This window comes from Neospora caninum, chromosome Ia (genome assembly GCF_000208865.1).
Source record: "Neospora caninum Liverpool complete genome, chromosome Ia".
NCBI lineage: Eukaryota > Apicomplexa > Conoidasida > Eucoccidiorida > Sarcocystidae > Neospora > Neospora caninum.
This window is the reverse complement of record NC_018385.1, coordinates 1,035,928-1,055,810: the sequence shown is the minus strand read 5'-3', so window position 1 is coordinate 1,055,810 and position 19,883 is coordinate 1,035,928. Positions and strand designations below refer to the sequence as shown.

The window sequence follows — 19,883 nt, the reverse complement described above, 5'->3', positions numbered from 1 at the left end:
GTGGACATGTGAGTCACCTGTCTGAGACAAGCCAAAACAAGAGGATATTTCTTTCCTCCCTGCTACTGCGGTCCGTTCGGCTGTAACAGTGATACGCCTTCGGTACAGTTTTTTATGTCAGTGAGCAAGCTACACTTCCGCGGTACTGATAAATAACTTTCTGTCCCACCTACCACACCACTTCTGCCACGGTCTGCAGCCAGTGTCAGAAACCTGAATAACTTTGTTTTCCGTGTGTGAAAATACTTGCTTGATTGCCGAGAGTATATCAAACGAGGCCGCTGGCATGAATCCAGAGCTATCAAAAGGTGAGAAGCAAATATTTGTATGGCAGTTCAGTCGACACACGAGATACCCAAGTCCTCCAGACCATGAACCAGTCCCCAGATTGCACGTACATCGGGGTTGACGGAAACTACCAACGTGAATACCATGATGTTCGTACAGGCTGTGTTCCAATGTTCCTAGCAATGCCACCACATTCTTCTGCAGTATCGCTAAATGCGACCGTGATACCTCTAATTGTTTGAAGTAGGTTTGATATCCTGTACCTACTAATCTAAAATTGTGAGATCCTCGTCGTTTATATGAACGTAGTAATCCTCGTCATGTTCCTTTTGTATACTTAGCTTACTGTGTGCTTGGGCTAAACGCAAAAGAGAGTTTCTGTATATAAAACCTCCGTTCTCCAATACCATATCTTGTAGCTTGGCCTTATGCAAGTTCTATTGTGGTTTTCATGACCACCATGGTAAGTGCATTAAGTAGAGCGCCATCCAGCATATATTTCAAAAACCTTTTAAGGTCTTTGAGTTACCTACGCTACATCACTATGCAATCTTGAAATCATCACTTGCTAGTGGTTCTTGTACTAAAAAGGTTTGTCCATGTACCAGGATGAGAATTCACTTTTACTGTCATGATCAGGAATGCTTGAAGCCACCAAATGATTTATGGTGGTGGATACATGACAACTGCGAACGTGCCCGCGTTTCCATGAAGTATGACGCCTTCAACGTACCTGCGCCAGAGTGTTGACCGCTCCCACCACCGCCCCTCAATAGCGTAACATCAATTTTACTGGGAAACTCATCGGCGCCCCACCCTGAGTGGCAGAGCGTCGCCACTCTCTAGATTGTGATTCCGGCACATTGCGTTCCTCCTACGGACACAACGGCACAGATGTAATAGATCTGGATTCCTGAGAGATATGATGACGTCGGACCAGGTGCACAAGGGCCTCGGACAATCAGCAGCGACTAAAGTGAGCTGGCGCTGCAGAGGTAACATATTAGGGGTTCTCAGTGACTGGCTGTGTCCCTTATCGCTATGTGAATTCGGCCCTTTACCCCAGACGTTTAAGTGAGAGCCTTCTACACTTACTGCTGTGACTCTTCCAAAAAACGGAGAAGAAGGACTAGCCAAGGATCTTGCGAGGGTCGTATGGGGCTGCCATTTTCCTCCGTTTGTTACATGGAACTTGTTTAAACGTGCACCTAGTTTTGGTTGTGTGCAACATTTCCTAAGGGTAACGGTGCTAAAAAAAAAGCTTACCTTTTTCCTCTTCCCCTGTATACACTCCTAAACGCGTGAACCTCCGTCGCGTTGCCGGTATTGCCTAGCTCTCTCGTCCTGTGGTTGCATTCCAGCTGAGCGTGGCCTCGGCACTCCTTTTAGCTTCAGAGCAAAAGAAAGAGCGACCTCAGCAATGAGGGCATTTACAAACCCGAGTGTCACTATTCGTTACAGAATCAGCTACAGTCGTGCATGACAATCTCACGCTCGACTTGATATAACGAGCACTAATACGTAAAGTCTCTCTATACCAGTAATCGGCGCCATCTTCTATACATACAAAGAGAGGACTTGTTTGCGCGCAGATCTACCCTATTGGTTTTGAAGTCAGCTGCACGACAGGACCACCAGGAATTGTTTGCAGACACATTGATTTCGCTGGGAGGCGAGAGTGGCCCTCTAAATTCGTTCCGTGAGAGTCGTGCCCCGCCGTCAGCTGATTACTTGCTTTACATTTCTCACATCCTTGCTTGTAATCCGGGCGCGTGTCGAGGACATCGGGCGGAGCTAGCGTCGTCGGGCGGAAAGCCATCGATTCGCCAAAATAATTGTGAGTACATATTTCGGAGGCTCTTCCCTGATGTCATTGAAGCAAGGGTGTAGGATGCCGCGCCCATTTGCTTTGTAGTGTCCGGTCCCTTTATCTTTTCACTTGTCTCTGACCCGTTCACATTCTGTTTCACTTTTTTTGGGGCCTGAGGTTTCAAGGCTGAACTCAATACCTCTAGTCGAGATACCTAAATTCTGACTCCCGCCCGCTAGACGCTGGTTTTGCTGTATAGGGGTGAGGTGCCATGCCATCAGTTGCTACTCAGGGATTCTGAAGCACAGCTCTTGCTGCAACAGCATATCGCTTGGTCGCACGTGTGAGACGGGCAATCCAATGAGAAAACAAAACTGATTCTCGGTTGTGCTTCTAATCGATTGATACTACCACATTGCTTACGAGCCATAATCTCATTCATATCGGTTCCAACAAGGACGAAGGCTTTCGGCACCTAGTCGATGCGGGTCTGTTTCTGTGATATTCAGTGCTTGCCGTCACGTATGCTTCGGCTTTGGCCTTTCTTATGCTGCTGAGGTATGGTACTGCATGCCCCGGTTACCGATCCAGCCTCGCCTGTCAATTCGTGGGTCCACGAATAGCAGGCGGGTGTGCAGGCACGTTTGGTCACCTTGTGATGCAAAATGGCTCAGGGGTGTACCAAGCGCATCGAACTCAAATAGCTGCATGCCGGTTTGACGTCATCCCTAACTGGCTCGGTATCCGGGAACGTCTTGTCACTCACACGCTCCTAATGGGCGAATTTCCACCTCCTGGCTGTCTAACAGATTGTCAATCTTGTAAAGGGAGGGCCTCTCAAAAGCTACAACATGGGTGCAGGCTTGCGATTTCGCCAGACCTGTCCTATAAATTTACTGGCATATGTTTCGACAGCCCCACCTTTAGATGTCACGGGCGCACACGGTAAGAAGAGGCTTAGGCCGCGAATAACATGGCAACTTTAACCTAGCTAAACAATGCATTTATCCGGGTTTTTATATACACGTCGGCAAAGTCACGAAGAAAGACGCGTAGGAAACGATGGAGCCCGAAAGCCTTTGACACCGACTGCTGGTGCCGTTCGCGCACGCCCCCTTGACACGCCGTTTTTTTTCCATTCGTCTTCTGGACCAGTAGAACGATCACCGTCTCACTCTGAGGTAACATGATTTCTTAACAGAGGGATTAAAAAAGCGAAACCGTGAACTCAGTATGTCGTGGGCTTTGTCGAGCAGCCGGGGAACGCTGCTAAGGCTCTCTTGACTATCAGAGATTGCTGGGCTGCTCAAGACGTCGGTACCTTCGTCGGCCAAGTCGCATCCGACTTCCCCAAGCGAAGCGTCGAAGTTGTTCTCATGATTAATCACGTCTCATTGCCAATCCTTTCGGAGGAGCGCGAACCGCCTTGTTTGGGAGACATTTTTGGGCCTGTTGCTGAACCCATCACGACTCCCACAAGGAGACAATTCAAATTGAGTTATATAAGGCGTTTAATTGCACAGAATTCGCCATGTGCCCCACGGGCCTTCGGAAATCAGATGTAGCAGGCTGTACAACTTCTTGGGCCTCAGATCTCAGAATATTGGCTGGCGTCCAGGAAGTATTTCATCTGCTGAGAGCATCTGAACCATTTCCGTGCAAGGGAGCCTAACGCAGCAAGATTCAAAGCCCCTGTGAGTCATGAAGCCGGCGATCCTTGCCCGTAGACAGCGATTCACTCATGGTGCCTATACAAACACCTCCGTTTCGCTGGAAGAACAATGAAGAGCTTGATTCTGTAGTGCACGCATTTTGCTGCTCGTATTCGTGATAGCCAAGGTATATGCTACTGTTGAAGCGCTATGAAGTATGAGCCCGATAGATGACAGCAATACGCGCGTTATCCGCCGCCCTAGGCTCCGTGAACGACGGCAGCAACATTCGGTACATCTTCGGGAATGCAGAATGTCAACCGAAGCACGGGGGAGCCATGAGAGCGACACGCTGCAGCAGTGTCACAGGCTCGGCGGGAGAACTAGGCAGACACGAGAACCATGAAAAATCTAAGATGTGCAAGTGCCGTGTGTCACAGGTGAAAGGCAACTTTTAAAGTTGCGCACAGCAAGGCCTTCAGCCCAGGTAATCTGTGCGCGGCTTCGATCGATGCTGCGCGACGCTATAAGGAACGACACAAAATCGAGTGGCCTGTGATAGGCGGCGCCGGCAAGGCCGTGCTGTCGAGTATCTTCTATGAATGTATAGCCTCGCCCTCCACATGCTCTGGGCTGGCAGAGAGAATCCTTTGCCAGAAGCAACGACGTTGGCGGGGGGCAGCGCCGCCTTGTCTAGTCGGCTGCTGGTCCGGTCAGTCAGATGCCGGGGCAGATGTGGGAGCGACTGCACTACACTCAATGGTAACGTGGGTCCTCCATGCTGACACACGAGCGGAAACCAAGAGTTTTGGGGGGAGCGGCACGCGTCGGTTGTCAGCCAGATCGGGCAACGACAGGTAAGGCAACACGTTCCGTAAGCACAGCTACGTCCACCTTCTCATTCGCCGGTCTGACGTATGCTGCAACTACGGGCCGCGTCATGCGTCAGCTTTTTTCGCGTGAGTCTGGAAGATAGAGAGGAATACCTGGTAGCGCTGGAGCATTTCAGCCCTTCGCAGAGCAGGACAGATGGAAACGCTATGATCCCTGCTTTGATGTGTCGCGATGGGCCTCCTGGGAGAAGAAACCACGTAAGTGGACGACGGTAGCAGTAGGGGGACTCGCGGGGTGCCGCGACACCACCGGTCTCACACGTACCGTCCGTGTGCCGCGGAGGGTCCGTGACGAGCTTCGTGATTCCCAGAGCCGTGATCCCGCGTGCCTGCGGCTCTGATGATTCATGTGCTGGCAAGAGCTCGTATACGGTAGCCACTGTAGAAAAGGCGTGTCAGGAAGGCTACGGCGCGCCGCAATGGAACCTCGCTCGGTTGCACCTATGGGCTGGACGAAAAGGCGACACCAGCCATTTGCGCTAGGACGCTGTCACTACGCCGAGCAGATAAAGAAGACAACACGGGCCATGTGGGCAATCGCGACACTGGACAGCAGAGGAAACCAGGGCTTGCGGTTCAATGACTTCGCCGCTGACGCTTTTGGCTGAAATCTGAATCGTCTACTCAGCGACATGAGGTTCGCAGACCGAACGTGTTGCTCCACGGCGCCAAAGAATGTACCAGCCCTTGAGAGCAGCACAGTTTTCGGAGGCAAACAAGAGACACGGATCCGGTAGATACTGTATCGTTGTCATTGGAAGGCGGCGCAACAAAAAACACTAGAGCGAACCCTCATGTTGTGCGCGCCAGCGAAAGCTGCACTACTCGTTTCTTTAGAGAAGGCGAATTATCGCGGGAAGGCTGGCTGTCCGGCGGCGTCCTGCCGCAGTGTGGCAAATGCCTTAACGTGCCAACGCGACATCATGTTCACGCTACCGCACGAACGTCTTAGCCCTTTATCCCTCAAGTGGTTTTTTCAGTATGCACTCCCCGGTCGTCTCGAAACTCTTACATTCACCATCTCACGCACCACAGGGTGTGCTGACAGTTCCAGAAACGAGGGTCGAAAAAATTGAGCCGGTACTACCGTCGCGACAGAGAGTCGGGGAACACGCGGTGTAGTTTGGAGAGCCTGGCCTCAGCGCAGCAGTAGTCGACAGACCAAGACTCTTCTGCCATTAGACGCGCTCGTGTGTTCATGCTGGTAACCGCGAGTCGATCGTCGCATTGATTGCGCCGAGAGCGACATCATCCCTAAGTTCCATGACGTGCCACAGGCTTTTCGCATGGCGCAATCACGCTTGTTGCCGTGAACTATGAAGGCTGTACCCGAAGCCGAGATATTTGGCGCCATGGCTGCCCCTGAACACGGTCAGCAAATCAGCAGTTGACTGGTCTGAATTTCCACATGGGCTTAGGGCCGCAGAGCGCTTCGTATGTGAAAAGGTAATAGCACTGGTGTGGTCACACTCACGGAAAGGACACGAAGAGACCACATGAAAACGCCATCTTCACGTGCAGCTGGCAACACTGAGAGGGCCTCCCGGCGAGCTATGCTGACCTGCTTTAACTCGACACTATGCGACTCAAAGAACAGCGAGCGATCTATATCACTCGATGAAGTGTTCGCACAACAGAATTCGCCTGTTACACGCTGGACCGCCTGCGCCTGAGAAAAGCCCGCATTATTTCATCCATCGTTCGCTGTCTCGTACAGCTCGCGCACCGCTTGTCAACTTTGCTTTTTCGGGCGCTCCTCCTCGTCTGTGTTGCCCTGTGCGCACCGTGAAAAAGCCCCGAGCCAGAACCATGCTGGCGGGGTCGTCCCCCGAGAGTCATTACACCAAACGGCGACCTGTAATGAACCACGAGTCGCATCTTCGGAAGAACTGCGTTGCGGCTGATCTGCTTTCTTGTCGATGGGTCGCCACTTAAAGACGCCAGCCTGTGTAAAGTATCCGACCCCCGCCCGGGTTGACGCTGTTCACCGGTAGAACTGCTGCCGAAACAACTTGCATTATTAGTACCTAAATGCTTCAGCTTCTGACGTGCCACACTGCGGATCTGCTCTCGTGGCCGTCTTCTTTTTTCCCCCCTTGTCAACCATACCATACGTGAGACCGGCCCCGTAGCTGCCAGAACGGAAGCACCGGCTCCGAGCCACCGTATACGCCATGAGATCGTGGATGGCAACTAGAGTCTCTGACCAGCGGACTGGCTGCCTGGCGCGCGACAAAAATTGTGTCCTAGGAATTGCGTGTGAGCCAGCGAAGACAGGCGGGCTTGTCTGCTGGCGGCTGAGTGATCTCATTGGCCACAGCTCTGTAGCTGTGCCCGATATTCACCCACTAAGCCGCTTCACTCCTTTCACCGGCGCGCATGTGCGTCCGCTCCAACAAGCTCTTGAAATGCAACGCCAGTTCGCTGTGCGTCGCAGTATTCCACATCTCAGACAGGGAAGGCCGCAAGATCGCCTATAACGCGGGGGGATTAACGGACAGGGAAGGCTGTTTTCCGTGGAAAAGAGCTTCTTTGGACGAGCCGCTGGAGCTCAGCGCGACAGAATACGATCTCGAGATTAAAAGTCTATATAGAAACATCTATTTCTGCGTCTTCTGGGATAGAGGAGGCGAGACATTGGGCGCTGTTCCCTCGCCTTCAGCAGCCCACGGTGAATCACTTCTGTTGTGCCCTGCTACTTGTCATGAGCAAGTGCTCTGCCTACTGGCGGTGCACGACGGAAGGCTTTCGGGCGAGCCGACTGCATAATTTTTTCGGTCATCGCCCGGCAGAGTTTCTGGCGTTTTCGTGCTCAACGAGATGCTCGAAGCGTAATGTCTTCTCGTTCCGCACTGCCGTTATGGAGAGGGCTGATGCCAACCCCGCGTTGCTCTGTGCATTGGTACGCCATCGGCTCCCTCCATCAGTGTGTGAGCCCGACGATACAGATCTCATGTCAGCCCCCGTAGACCGGCGTGTACAAGCCTGAGGAAGAGGCGGCTTGTTCTGATGCCTTTTCTGCGGAGCTCGGCCAGCCTGCACAGCACTGCGAGACATAAGGTCCAAACGGGGGCCGGAGAACCCTAAGCTCGCTGGCAGGTATGTCGCAAGCCACAATGAGAAGACGCAGCCTCATATCAACGAAGCAGCTTACCCCAAACTTCTTCAGAATGATCATCAGGCGACTACCGTGCATAATCGCACAGGTCGTCTCTGGCTTGCCATCTCATACCGATTGCTATATATTCCGCTCAGGCTCGGGCAGCTGCCACCCTCAGAGCTATTCTGTCTGCTTTACCTCAGCGCCGCCCCTAGTGCTCCGTTGTCCGCTAGCAGCATCCCAGCAGGTCACAGGTGGCAGCTCGCCATCTCCTCAACGGCTAGTGTCGAACCGCAGGCCCAATAATAATATCGAAGAAATCCTGAGCTGATGGGCTGACACTCTCTCGCGTGCAAGATGGTCGCGGGCAGCAGATCAAACATGTCGCTGACGAAATTAAGGAATAACGTCTTGTGAAGAAATGCGAAACGATATAGAAAGAGTTGTAGCCGACAGAGTTTTGCTTTAGCATTTACCCTAAGCTCTAATGGCGCTGCGCGGAGAAGCAAACGAGTAAACACGAGGGGGGCGATCTCTTCAGCAGACCGAGACCTCGTGCTGGCTCCTCTTATCACTGTTACTGCCCCACCGCTTAGAAGTCATGAGGCGGGCCGTTGTGTGTTTCAGTTCAGGTCGTCTAGAGCATGGGGAAAACACACGCTACCCCAACGCTACTCCGTTTGCCAATCCAAAGCTGGAACAGTATCAGCCGGCAACAAGGGAGCATCTGCGAAAGAAAGAGCCTGGATAATCGCAACAGAAGAAATGACCTGAAACGACCTTTTTACTGACAGCGCTTCACCCCCGCTTCTCTGGAGCCCCGGATGCGGTCCACGGGGACAGAGGCCTCAGTGAGCGCTGCACGTTCCCTAAATAATGCTGTCGGTGGCTTCAAAGGCGACGAAGTAATTGAGCTTCAGTCTGCAGCTGCAATCCATTCCCCTGCAATTCTACGATATCACTTCTGTCTATTGTAGCGGTCATCCATCATGACCGAAACATGGAGGACACTGCGTCAAGCCCGTATATCAAGAACGTTGAACAGCATGCGCTCCAGCCACTGGTGTCGCAGGTGAGCTACGTCTATCTTTCGCGAACCAGACCAAGGGGTTCGAGTGGCGGATCCTCGACCTCCATGACAGACGTCGACACACTCCCCTCGATTCATCTCTCAAAGCGGGGCCCCCCCGTAACTGTTTGGAGAGGTGGTGCGTGCGGCGTTCTAAGCACCTTTGGTGAGGGATGAGGTCCAGCTTCGCCAAACAAGGATTGGGGCGCAAAAAACGCCACCATTGTCCTTCATCGTGGCTGATGTGTCCATACACACAGGGAACCTATATTGAGTACCCGTATGGCTTCGTTACGCAGCAAAGGAATTACTCTCTTCGGGAAACAGACCTTGCGGTAAACTTCAGCACATAGTGTTTTGACTGCTCCAACACTTGTGTTGAGGATACGGTAGAATCCAGTGCCAGACGCTAGTGCCTCTTGGATTAAAGCAGGTACACTCATGTCCTCCTAGGTACTGAGAGGTGCACTCGACACCAACCAAAGCCAGTTGCAATTCGGATCACGTTTTTAGTCTACACGACACTTCAGTCACTGGCGAGGATCTACAATGGATTGCTCCGTGCCCATCTTTGTGTTGCACTTGCGGAGCCAGTTTTGAGTGGTCAATGCACAGGGTCGGCAGTAAAAACATAAAGATCATTCCTGGGCCATATGATCTAATTATCATATTATACGCGTAGAACGTCACCGACGTGGAATAACCTTAATGCAGTAAGATGTGAAAATCTGTTTGCCATTCTTATGCATGCAACCCAGTCTTGATACGCTTTCAGTTTTTCAGCTAACTGGCCTGTCTGAAGGTTACTCAGATGTATCGCGTGGGCGTCGGTACAGCAGGTCGCCAGAGAACGGTAGTCATATTCCTTGCTGGGGTTTCTTTAGTGATACATTTTGTGCTGACGAATCGGGTGCTACGTGTAGACTCCCGTAATTAGGCAGGAGTGGTACAATGCCGCTCCGTCCCGGTAGGATTCCGTAGCTGTGTTGAATGTCGAGAGCAAAGCGATGGCTCCTCTGTACAATAAAGATGCCCTAAAAGAACTCGACCAGACTGCAGTCAATGATAACCTCCAATATGGCGCCTTTTAGTGTTGGGCGCCTCCCGTTTTGTCAATCGGGGGATCTTCTGTTTTTTCCAGGAAGATGAGGGGTTGCGCAGAAACAACAGATTTGGCAACATGGCTGTGATATGTATTCGGGTATCCCGTGGCGAACCACCTGGTGACTAGGAAATAGACGCGTCGCCGTCCTTGTTTGCTTGTAGTGTGGGCAATTTGCGCAATGAGCCCTCAATGAGGTGGTACACATGATATTGATGACAGGTGGACAAAAAATGAAAAGATGCCCTCGGTCCGGCGGGGCGCGCTGGAGTGCGAAAGCATCGCAAATGCAGAAGTGCGGTTTTAGCTTTTGATTTGATCACGATATTGGTGCCCTCTGCAGTGCCTACGACACAGTTCTCTGGGATGGAAGGTCACTCGCCGGCAGACCACATTTCTACGTTATAATTATTTTGCCCGATAACTGGTTGATGGCTGCCCTACGGGTGCCGGCAAAGAATAGAACCACTCTCTCAATGAACACCGCACAAAAGGTAGCTTTCAGCTAATGTTCCTGGGAGGGGGGAAATGAAGCAGAATCCATATAATTTAAAATACCAATTATCAGAGCAGCACAGTTGGAGGAATATGTAATTTCGTGTGACTCTCCGGATTCGGTTGTGGTCACAAAGTGGTCGTGCAATTTACACCACTCGGGAGGAAACTGTTTGCCTGAACGGGCCTATGGCGGGCTCATGTCAGCAGTGATTCTCTAATATGTAGAAGTCTGTGTGGCACTTAGTGATACGTCACCACCATTGGGATGTAAAGGCTGGAAAACAGCGGGAGACATTCCATTGCCACCCTCTGCCCTAGTGACAGATTTTCCGGCTGGGGTCACCTTAACAGAAGCAGCCGGCGGACCGCTTGGCGTGATCGACTGTCTCTGCCTCGTCTCAGCTAACACTGTCTCCTGCTTCGGATTTCAACTCCACTTTGTTGAGGTGAAATGTCTGCTGTTTCCATTTAAAGCATTCATATGCTTGCTGTGGAATTTCAGTATCGAACGAATGAGTAGTGTCACGTGTGTTACAGTTGCAAGCTCGCAGCACCGCTTCTGCGACTGCGTACGCATTCGGCTTCCTTCTACCGACAAGCATCACTTCTGAAGCCTTATCTGGGTTTCGGGGATGAGAGCCGAAAAAGAGTTCCAAGAAGCGAGAAAGGCGTAACTAGCCCCCGTGTATTTCTTCACTCTTTTACTCAGTGTTTTACTATATTACACATAACACAGTGTCCCTTTGCTCACAGCCCCTCCGATTACATTGGGTTCCCAGACGGCTTTGTACCAGTGCTTTCAGGAGCGGTGCAATAGGTAGGTGGTAGTGCTTTCGGCACCACGTTGGGTGTCCCCCTGACACAGCCTTTCACGTTCTCTGAAGCCGGGACCTCACCTCTGTGCGGTTGGCAGCGGGACGCCTTGTCAAAGATGTATGCTTTTCCAAACTACTACAAAAGGCGAGGCCTCTTACTACTTTCATCAGTAACATAATTTTAGTACTGTAAGACGCAATTTCTCAAGCTGACCGAAGTAGAAAACGATATGGATAAAAGCAAAACGGCTTGGCAGGGTATGCGGCCCTCGCGGCGGCAAACATTTCGTCTGCGATTGACCAAGATATTTAGTAGTAGTATGTTAGGTTAATAGTGTAACAATGCTGCATACAGGAATGTCACAACACTCCTATATCATTAGGCGCCCCGGTGTGAGCTGAGTACGTTTTAACGAGCAGCTGACCGGGTCCTCGTGTGGTGCGGTTTTGGCCATGTATACAGAGAGTAATAGCATGCCAGCGGACAGTATATTTTTAGCGTAAGCGGTTCAGACTTGATGCGCAAGGTCATTCGTTCAGATCACTTCGTGTTTGACTAGCTGGTTTAACACGGTTATTCATATCAACGAGTCCCCAGGGTACCTCCCTGAGCTTCGTGAAGAGCCAGCACCGCGGATCGTGGCTAGATCCCCAGTTGCAGTTACCAGTAGATACAGAGGCTGCATGAGCTGCAGAATCATGCAGGGGTTAACATATATCATAGGTCACAACGGGGCACGGAGAACAAAGGGGGCACGTGCCGAGTGGGAGGGGGTAGTTTAAAAAAGAGCAAAGATAATCTTCTTTACCTCAGGGATTACTTCAGCTTCCGTCCTTGACAGAGTGACCGGGCCCGCAGCTCCCAGGGGAAGGAAGGAAGGTGAGCGCTGGAGCCATGGGTCAGGCGCAATACTGTCTATGGAGAGAATCGTCCTACAGTTCCAACTTATCTGATCAATAGCGAAAAGCATTGACTGATAAAAGGTGAGGCTCTTTCAAGAGACAACTCGGGATATCCCCAATTTCCTGTTTTGTGCATGTGATACATCGAAGTTGTTTCGCGTTGCATTGTCTCGGGTCTCGAGCGGGGGTTTCCCAGTGCTTTATAGGTGTATGAATTTCCTGCTGCCCTGTTTCTGCTTTCACTTCACTGTTGGCGACCAGCTCCTAGGCCTGATGATCTGCTTTCCGTTGTTCTTTCAGCATTTTGATTAGTTGATTTCGACTTGCGGCGGTTCGCGGGCGTGCATGCCTCGCTTCCCGCCCGACGGTGTTGCTCTTCAGTTGTCGACGCCAGGCAATTATCTTGTGGCCCCGGATCACAAATGTTTCATGTGGGCTGTCCTCTCTGAAGCCTGAAGCGAAACATACCCGCTGGCGACGTTTTTGAAAATCTTAAATCGGAAAGATGCCTTGAAAGAACAACTTGCAATCCAATGATACCACTTCACCGTTTTCTCTTATGTTCCGGGTACACAGAGATTACGGGGTGTGTGCTGGCATAATTGAGACTATTAGTCAATGCCCGTGGGCTTACTTCATTTCCTTGTTCCAGGCGACAGTCGGTGCGGTGTTTTGCTGCTTCATTCCCCATGGCCGAGATATTACTCTGTACGACCACGTGGCGTTCAACGCCACAGACCACTACGAGAATGTACTACGACCGTAACTATTATATGCGGCGCAGCCTTCAAGATAGCAGTACGGCTTCTATTGCTATTGCAGCTGACCAACCCAAAATGATTCCAAATCCTCTGCTTTAGTGTTTTGCAAGACTGTACGAAACATAAAGAAACATTTAAGGGCTTTGCGGTTTGGACGGACAGCCCTTCTGCACCCGAAAATTGAAGTCTGACAAAAAAAAGACGCTAACGAGCCCCTCTTGTTTGTGGTGGTTCACTGCGTCTCGCTTTCAAAGTAACATGCAGCCAATGTGGGTACGACCGCGATCACTCTTTCGGTCTCGACAGGAAATTCGATGAATCGCCAGAACTGCAACGTCACATTGCGCCACTTTGTAGACAGCACTCACGATGCCTTAGCGAGGCAGGCCATCTCTCTTTCTGCTTCCGCATCAAAACTCCTTCCCTTCTCTTCGCACAGCCTGGAAACGTTCACTGGAGACACGTTCTGTCCGATCTCAACATCTCATTTTCTCTCCCGACACTCTTCTGCTACTGGGGCGGACGGAGCGAGGTCATCCGCGGTGTTCGCGGCGACTTCTATCTCTGTGTATCGCTTCTCGTATTCTTTGACGATCTTCTTTTCTTCTTCTTTGAAACGTTCATGGTCGACCATCGACTGAAGACGGCCAATCTGCGAAGGCAAAAAGGAAAAGTGAGTACACCAAAGTTGCACCGGGAATCGTATGTTTCACTCCGCGCTGAGAGGGGGTACCTCGTGACTGATCGTCAGCTACGCAAACGGGTGTTGGGCGTCTTCTTTCCGGATTCCTTTTCATACCCATGAACGGGAGTATTTGCTCTTTCAGCTGCACGACGCTGCGCTGCTTGAAAAGACATGCGCTACAGAACCCTACTCGCGGACTAGGGTCAGATGTAGTCTGTGCCATTCATCTACAAAGCCACGGCATCTTGTCTTCCTGTCCCCGAGAGGAAGCATGGCACAATGCGACACAACACTAGCTGGCTTTTTTGGAGGCAGGAAATCGTCTTCTGTAGTTGCCAGGTCGTAAAGTACAACTCCTGTGATGCAACACATACCCTTCTCTTGGCATTTGCCATCAGTGGAGGCAGCACCAGGATGTTGCATTCTTCCGGCGTCTTGTGGGGGCGGACCTCGCTCGTCTCGAATACGCGGACGAGATCTGCTGGGTCTCTTCCCTTGAATGCGATGTCGTAAGTGACAGTAAAGAGAGGAAACAGGTGGTCTACTTCGTGGGAAGAGATAACCTCAAACACTTCCCTTGTCGTCAAGGTGCCCTAAAAGAGAAGCACAACAGGAAAAAGAACAAAAAACGAAGACTGCTGACGGAGGAAGCGGAATCACGGGAACCTCTACGTTTCGAACTCTGCTGCGATACCCGAGACACGCAATGATACCGCTACTGCGTAGTTGCCTTTGATCTCCTTTTGCGAGTGCCTCTCCCGTTCGGCTAGTTTCTCACCTGAAGCTTTTGACCATTCAGCATCTCGGCTTCGATTTGGTCCCAACTCTTGTTCCCTTTCTGTCGAACGAATTCCGCCGCACAGCGCGCATTGCGACCACCGAAGACTGTCGTGATCACATCAGCGTAGCCAGCACTATCGAAGAAGGTTTCCTGCATACAACAGGATGAAGGCAGAATAGCTCTTTCCTGCTTAGTCGCCTCTCCAGCTCCGTTTGGGAAATGGTGACGGACGCGTCGCACGGACAGAAGTCATAATGGATGCAAAGAAGAAATGTAAGGCCACCAAAAAACTCGAGCGAACGTACGCCGACAAGCGAGAGACAGCGAGAGAGTCGGAGGCGGAACCCGAACTTACGGCGACAACGTTGTCAAAGAACAGCATTCCGAACTGTTTCATCTCCTCGACGCCGAGGCGAATGATAGCGCTTTTTGTATTAGTCCCTACACCCACGCCATCACAGAAACCGGCGGCCAGCGCAACGACGTTTTTGACTGCTCCGCACAGCTGCAGCAAAGGCAGAAGCATAAAGCACCCTGTTACTTCCAATGAAGCGAGGAACAAGTGGTCGACTGAACAAAAGGATTTGACGAAAAGCCATCAGAGACGAACGTGTCGACCTGATGTGTGTTTGTCTTGATGCTCTGCTTCTTCAACCGCGTAGGCTCTTCAGTTTCTGTTTCTTAGCGCGCCTGTCGCCAGGTGCGCGTTGTGCCATCTGGAACGGCGAAAGTAGACACGCGCCGTCCACGATAGGGAAAAAAGACGCAGCAGCCGTTGTCACTTTCGCATCTTTCTTCTAGACCCCTTCTGACTCTCTTCATTGCCGTGCAAAGACCGCTGACTTGCGCCTCTGTTACCACGAGGGACTCGAAATTGAGTGCCATACCTGAACACCAGCAATATCTGGGAGGGTGTTGACCTTGAAGTACGGCTTGTCGAAGAGCTGCTGCCAAATCAACGCTGTGTCCGTCTCATCCGGCGAATGGCCAATTGTTGCCTCGGCGAACTCCTCCCGAGCCACGTCGTTGGCCACATTTGCGCCTGAAAAAAAAGGTCGAAAGAAACCCGATAAAAAACCCGCTGTTCCTCAGTAGAGGTTTGTGGAAATCCGTTACACGCAAATAACATATACCTTAGCGATGCGCATGAATTACACATATGCGTACCCAAAACTGGATCTATAGCTACACGCAGATGCTTATTTGTAGGTAGACATATGCCGGCAGACGTGTGACTGGAAAAGTGACTGCATTTAGGCGTTGGCTCTTTGCGTCTTGGATGTTTGTCAGCCAGTGGACGCTGCCACCCCCGAGTCGGAGTGTTGCCTCGGACTGCTGGTGTGTGACCACGGACGTCTAACATCTGGCCCTCGTGTTGCTCGTCCGGTTTCAGTTCACCTGGTCTCTCGAGGAAATTTGGAAAAAAAAAAACACGACAAACAGCCAAACACGTGCGACGCAGGACGTGGACGTTAGCTTGACACGCTGTCTATTTGGGTAAACATGCGTACCAGAAAGAGCCGCGCACTCGACGATGTTGAGCTTGGAGCGGATGGTGTCTGAGAACAGTTGAGGCCTTCCGCCTTCCACGTAAAGCCCTTTGAGAAGCGATATCGCGCGTGCGTGGGGCGGCACAACGTTCGCCTTCGCGAGTTGATCGCAGACTTTCTGAAACCCCCAGACAAGCAGGTGCGAGCCGAATTCCGTGGTTCCTTCTTTCCCTGCCCAAGCACCCGACTGTGGGGCGCGCGTGCGGATTCGGAGAAACCGCATACGTCACGCAGACGACGAGCTGAAACGAGAGTTTTCTTTTCTACCTGTGTCATGCTTCTTCTCGGTGGAGGAAAAGGCGACGCAATAACAAAGCGAGAACAAAACAGGGTGTCTATCCGGCGTCTTAGGACATGAGCGCTTACCGCCACGAACTGATGGGGCATGACGAAGACGAGGAGATCGGCCCCGCGGCAGGCTTCGACAACGTCGGGAACTGCCAGCAAGTTTTCGGGCAATTTGTGACCCGGGAGATACTTAACATTCTCGTGCCTCTGGTTGATGATGTCGGTGAGTTTCTCCCCTTCGATCATCTCCTCGAACACCCACATCCGAACCTAAAACGGAGCAGTAATGAAAAAAGGGCGAACCCAGCATTTTGACGCGCACAGACGCTTGGACTCATCCTGTAGTCTCGACATGAAGAGCTGCACGGCAATGCAGGGGGAATATGGGCGCAGCAATGATTCTTGAACACTAATCAAGAGATTCCATACGTGGACTTGGAAGTCGAGCAATATGCGGGAACAGGAATGAGACAAGCAAACAGAAAAGGGGGTGGACTGCACTTGGAGAAAGGAAACCGCTTCCGATGTCACCGAATCAAACACGCGACTGTGGTGGTGAGACAGACACGGACGAACGAACCCCACCAAAGCATGGGTGCACTTTTAGCACAACTGCGCTACTGCATCCTCAATCGCCGTCTGCTCCGTCGCCTGGAACATGGGAAGAATGAAGGCGCCGCGGGAGCAAAAGGGTCAGACATTCCCCTGGGACAACTAGAAGGTTCAACTACGGCCCTCTAGACTATCCGTAGACTCTTGCGGACATGCGGAGGCAACCAGGGTAGCGGTGCCGAGGAAGCACAGAGAAGGCCGGTGGAGCTCAAGGAACAAGGTGGAATGGAGAGAGAGCCGCGCACCTGATCGTGGAAGACGTACGAAAGATTCGCGTTCTGCGCGCAAATCTTTCCGATCACGCTCCCCCAGTTTCCGCTGCCAACCACGGCCACCTGAGAACAAAGACATGAAGCCGGGAAACAAGGTAAAAGAGAGATCGCAGAGATGGAAGTGAAAAAACATACACAGGAGGAAAGGTCGTTGCTTACCCTCAATGGTCCCTTTTGCAAGACCTGAAAGAGAGACCTCTTGGGTTGGATAGGCCGAAGAAAAGAATCCATGGCGTCTTGCTTGCCTTCAGTGCGTTTCCTTTTCGTATGGAATTCTTGCGCAGAGACAGAAGAAAAGGCACGCGTGTTCCGTCGGTCACCCCACGCACTGCTGCGGGTGAATGAGGGGGCCGCAGCGAGCGGGGAGAGGAAGGCGTTCGCTTGAATTGCTGTCGCTTCTGTTGATACAGGGAAGGGGCGGAAGCGAAAACAGGAGGATGAGGGAGGCGTTCTATGCGTAATCGGACAAAGAGGTCCAGGCAGCCCAGTTAGGAAAAAGAGGAGGAAAAAGAGAGTGAACGAGCGCGGGGCAGCGCACGAAAGCGATGCGGGCCCGGACACAATTTGCGTAGGATGAAACCCCCGGAATCGATATATGACTGGGGGCTTCACTGCCGGAAAGAGAGCTTCCGATATTGAACGCGACCATTTGCCGTCAGACAGAAATCGGAGAAACGCACTACATGTGGACTTCCCGTGCACCAGATAAGGGAACGGCGGAATGGTCTCGAGGAGCCTTGTAGGCGGCGAGCCGCTACCCGCCGGCGTGTGCGGTTTCTGGGCACGCAGAGTCGTGGGTGAAGGATGTGTTGGATTCACGCTCTTTCGAGGTGCCCGAGCCCTGACCGTAGACAAAGGTGGATCGAGCCTCACGGGACCCGTGCAGACCGGAGGTGTGGATGACTGCGAGAGGCGACCAGATAAACCGTACTGCCGTGCGGTACAGGAGGAGAATAGACGAGTGAAGTTGTGTCCGAGACCACCGGAAGAACTGTTCCAGCAACCGGCACCCGACAGGCTGCCAGCTCGCGACTTAGTCTTCGAGTCACTGCCGCATTGCTGGCCTGGATGCACGGTCGGTTCGTAACTGTCAGTGACTTTCCTCCTTAAAAGAAAACTCGGAACCCTCGCAGCTGCACAAACCCAAAATGGCAGGAACGTGGAAGAAGACGCTGGTGCAGAGACTCCAGCAAAAGCAAGGCCGTTCTTCGGATCACGGTCACGTTCTTTCTCTGACGCCACAAAGAGAGGAAGCCTATCTTCTGCTGCGTTAAAGGAAAGGGACGCGCCGGAACAGTGCTTTATAAGAACGACGAAATTGTCACCTTTTGCAGTGTCTGTTTGCGACTTTGTGTGCCCTGCGGCAGCGAACAGATTCCACAGGGGGGGAACGTAGCTGTGCCTCGAATTTGGTACCTGGTGACCTCCCGCCCACTGATTCTTCCGCCTTTTGCTGCGGTTGCGGTTTTTCTCACCCGGAAACGACGGAAAAGTTTGTGTGTCAGAAGAAAGACCAAACTGCTTTGTTGCCCAGCACTCATCGGCCGAGAAATGAAAATAATTTACTTCCATCTCGGGTACGCTGAAGTCTACGGCGTGAGATACCGCCCGGGTGCGTCCAAAAGTTGAAAAGAAGAACCCTAGCTAGTGGCATGAGCTGCTGCGCGTTTTCCAGTGTGCAAGAGTCGGTCCGCCTTCTGAACCTCGGCCCACGGGGGCACATACGGCGTTGCCAGGATCTGGCTCTCCACAGAATGAGAAAAAACGCATGGACGGCAAAATCAAACCCACCAAATTCTATAAAAGCCACATTCAGCTTTGTATCGATTTGGCACGCGATCTGACAAGCAAGAACTGCGTGGACCGAGATAGTCCGCGACACACTGGATAGAACGAGGCGAGAAGCAGAGACTTCGTAGGTAGCCGACCTGGATACACCGATGCCTGGAAGCGAGTAGAGTCCTACCGACGTGATGCATATTTTTTTCAGGGAGTAAGGGTTGCTAAAAGGATCACATTTCGAGGCCACCGAATGGTGGTGAGCGACGTCATTGCGCGCCCGAAGGGCGGCGAGACGGATACCACCCAGTTAAGTTGGAGATGCGGAGGGCCGTGTAAATTTCGACGTCTCCGGAGACAGTTGCTGCGGAAGAGGTGAAATGCATCTGGCATATACTGAACAAATGAGCGGGACGTGGAACGGAAGGAAAGTAAAACAACCAAATCAGATCTGGAGAGGTAAGAAAGCAGAAGCATTCACGGTACGACTGCAGAATTCCTCTCCACCGAATATTTTTTTGCTACTGCGCCCCCTCCTCGACCACGATTGGGGCGGTGAAGAAAAACGACACCAGAGAAAAATATTTTGGGGGACACGGAAACGTGAAACAGACAACACAGCGAATTCTGAAGGAGGTAGGGAATATCCAGGAGGTCTGGAAGGACTCGTGATCCATGTGTCTCCGCTGATCCGTCTACCATGCTGTCTCGTTCCAGGCACGCTGCGCCGTACGTGTTGCTGCTCGCCTGTTGTTCCCCCCTGATCGCCCGGGCAGAGGGCGTCGCGTGCGCCAGAAGACACCTTTACGTCGCTGACCGCCGCTGACATTCTCTGGTGGGTGCCTGGCACAGATATGACGAACAATCCCTGGCGGAACTGATCTGTTTTTTGACGTACGCCGTCCTGGTCCCATACCGCGCGTGGTTCTGTTTCAACAAAACCATCACCAGCTTCACTAGAAAGGAGGGAATCCGCTGGCTTATGAACTGGCGGGCAAGGGAGACTGGAACGATAGATCGCGTTT

General features: G+C 51.9%; 1 protein-coding gene across 1 annotated transcript; it reads right to left on the bottom strand.

Annotated features, from left to right (window-relative positions):
• Positions 1-13,375: 13,375 nt before the first annotated feature.
• Positions 13,376-18,651, bottom strand: NCLIV_001180 (cbr-GPDH-1 protein, related; the record flags this gene model as incomplete). Its single annotated transcript, XM_003879613.1, has 8 exons — positions 13,376-13,543; positions 13,951-14,169; positions 14,355-14,507; positions 14,713-14,862; positions 15,245-15,399; positions 15,869-16,025; positions 16,274-16,465; positions 17,239-18,651. 8 exons carry the CDS (start codon positions 18,649-18,651, stop codon positions 13,376-13,378), a joined length of 2,607 nt encoding a protein of 868 aa, XP_003879662.1.
• Positions 18,652-19,883: the final 1,232 nt, after the last annotated feature.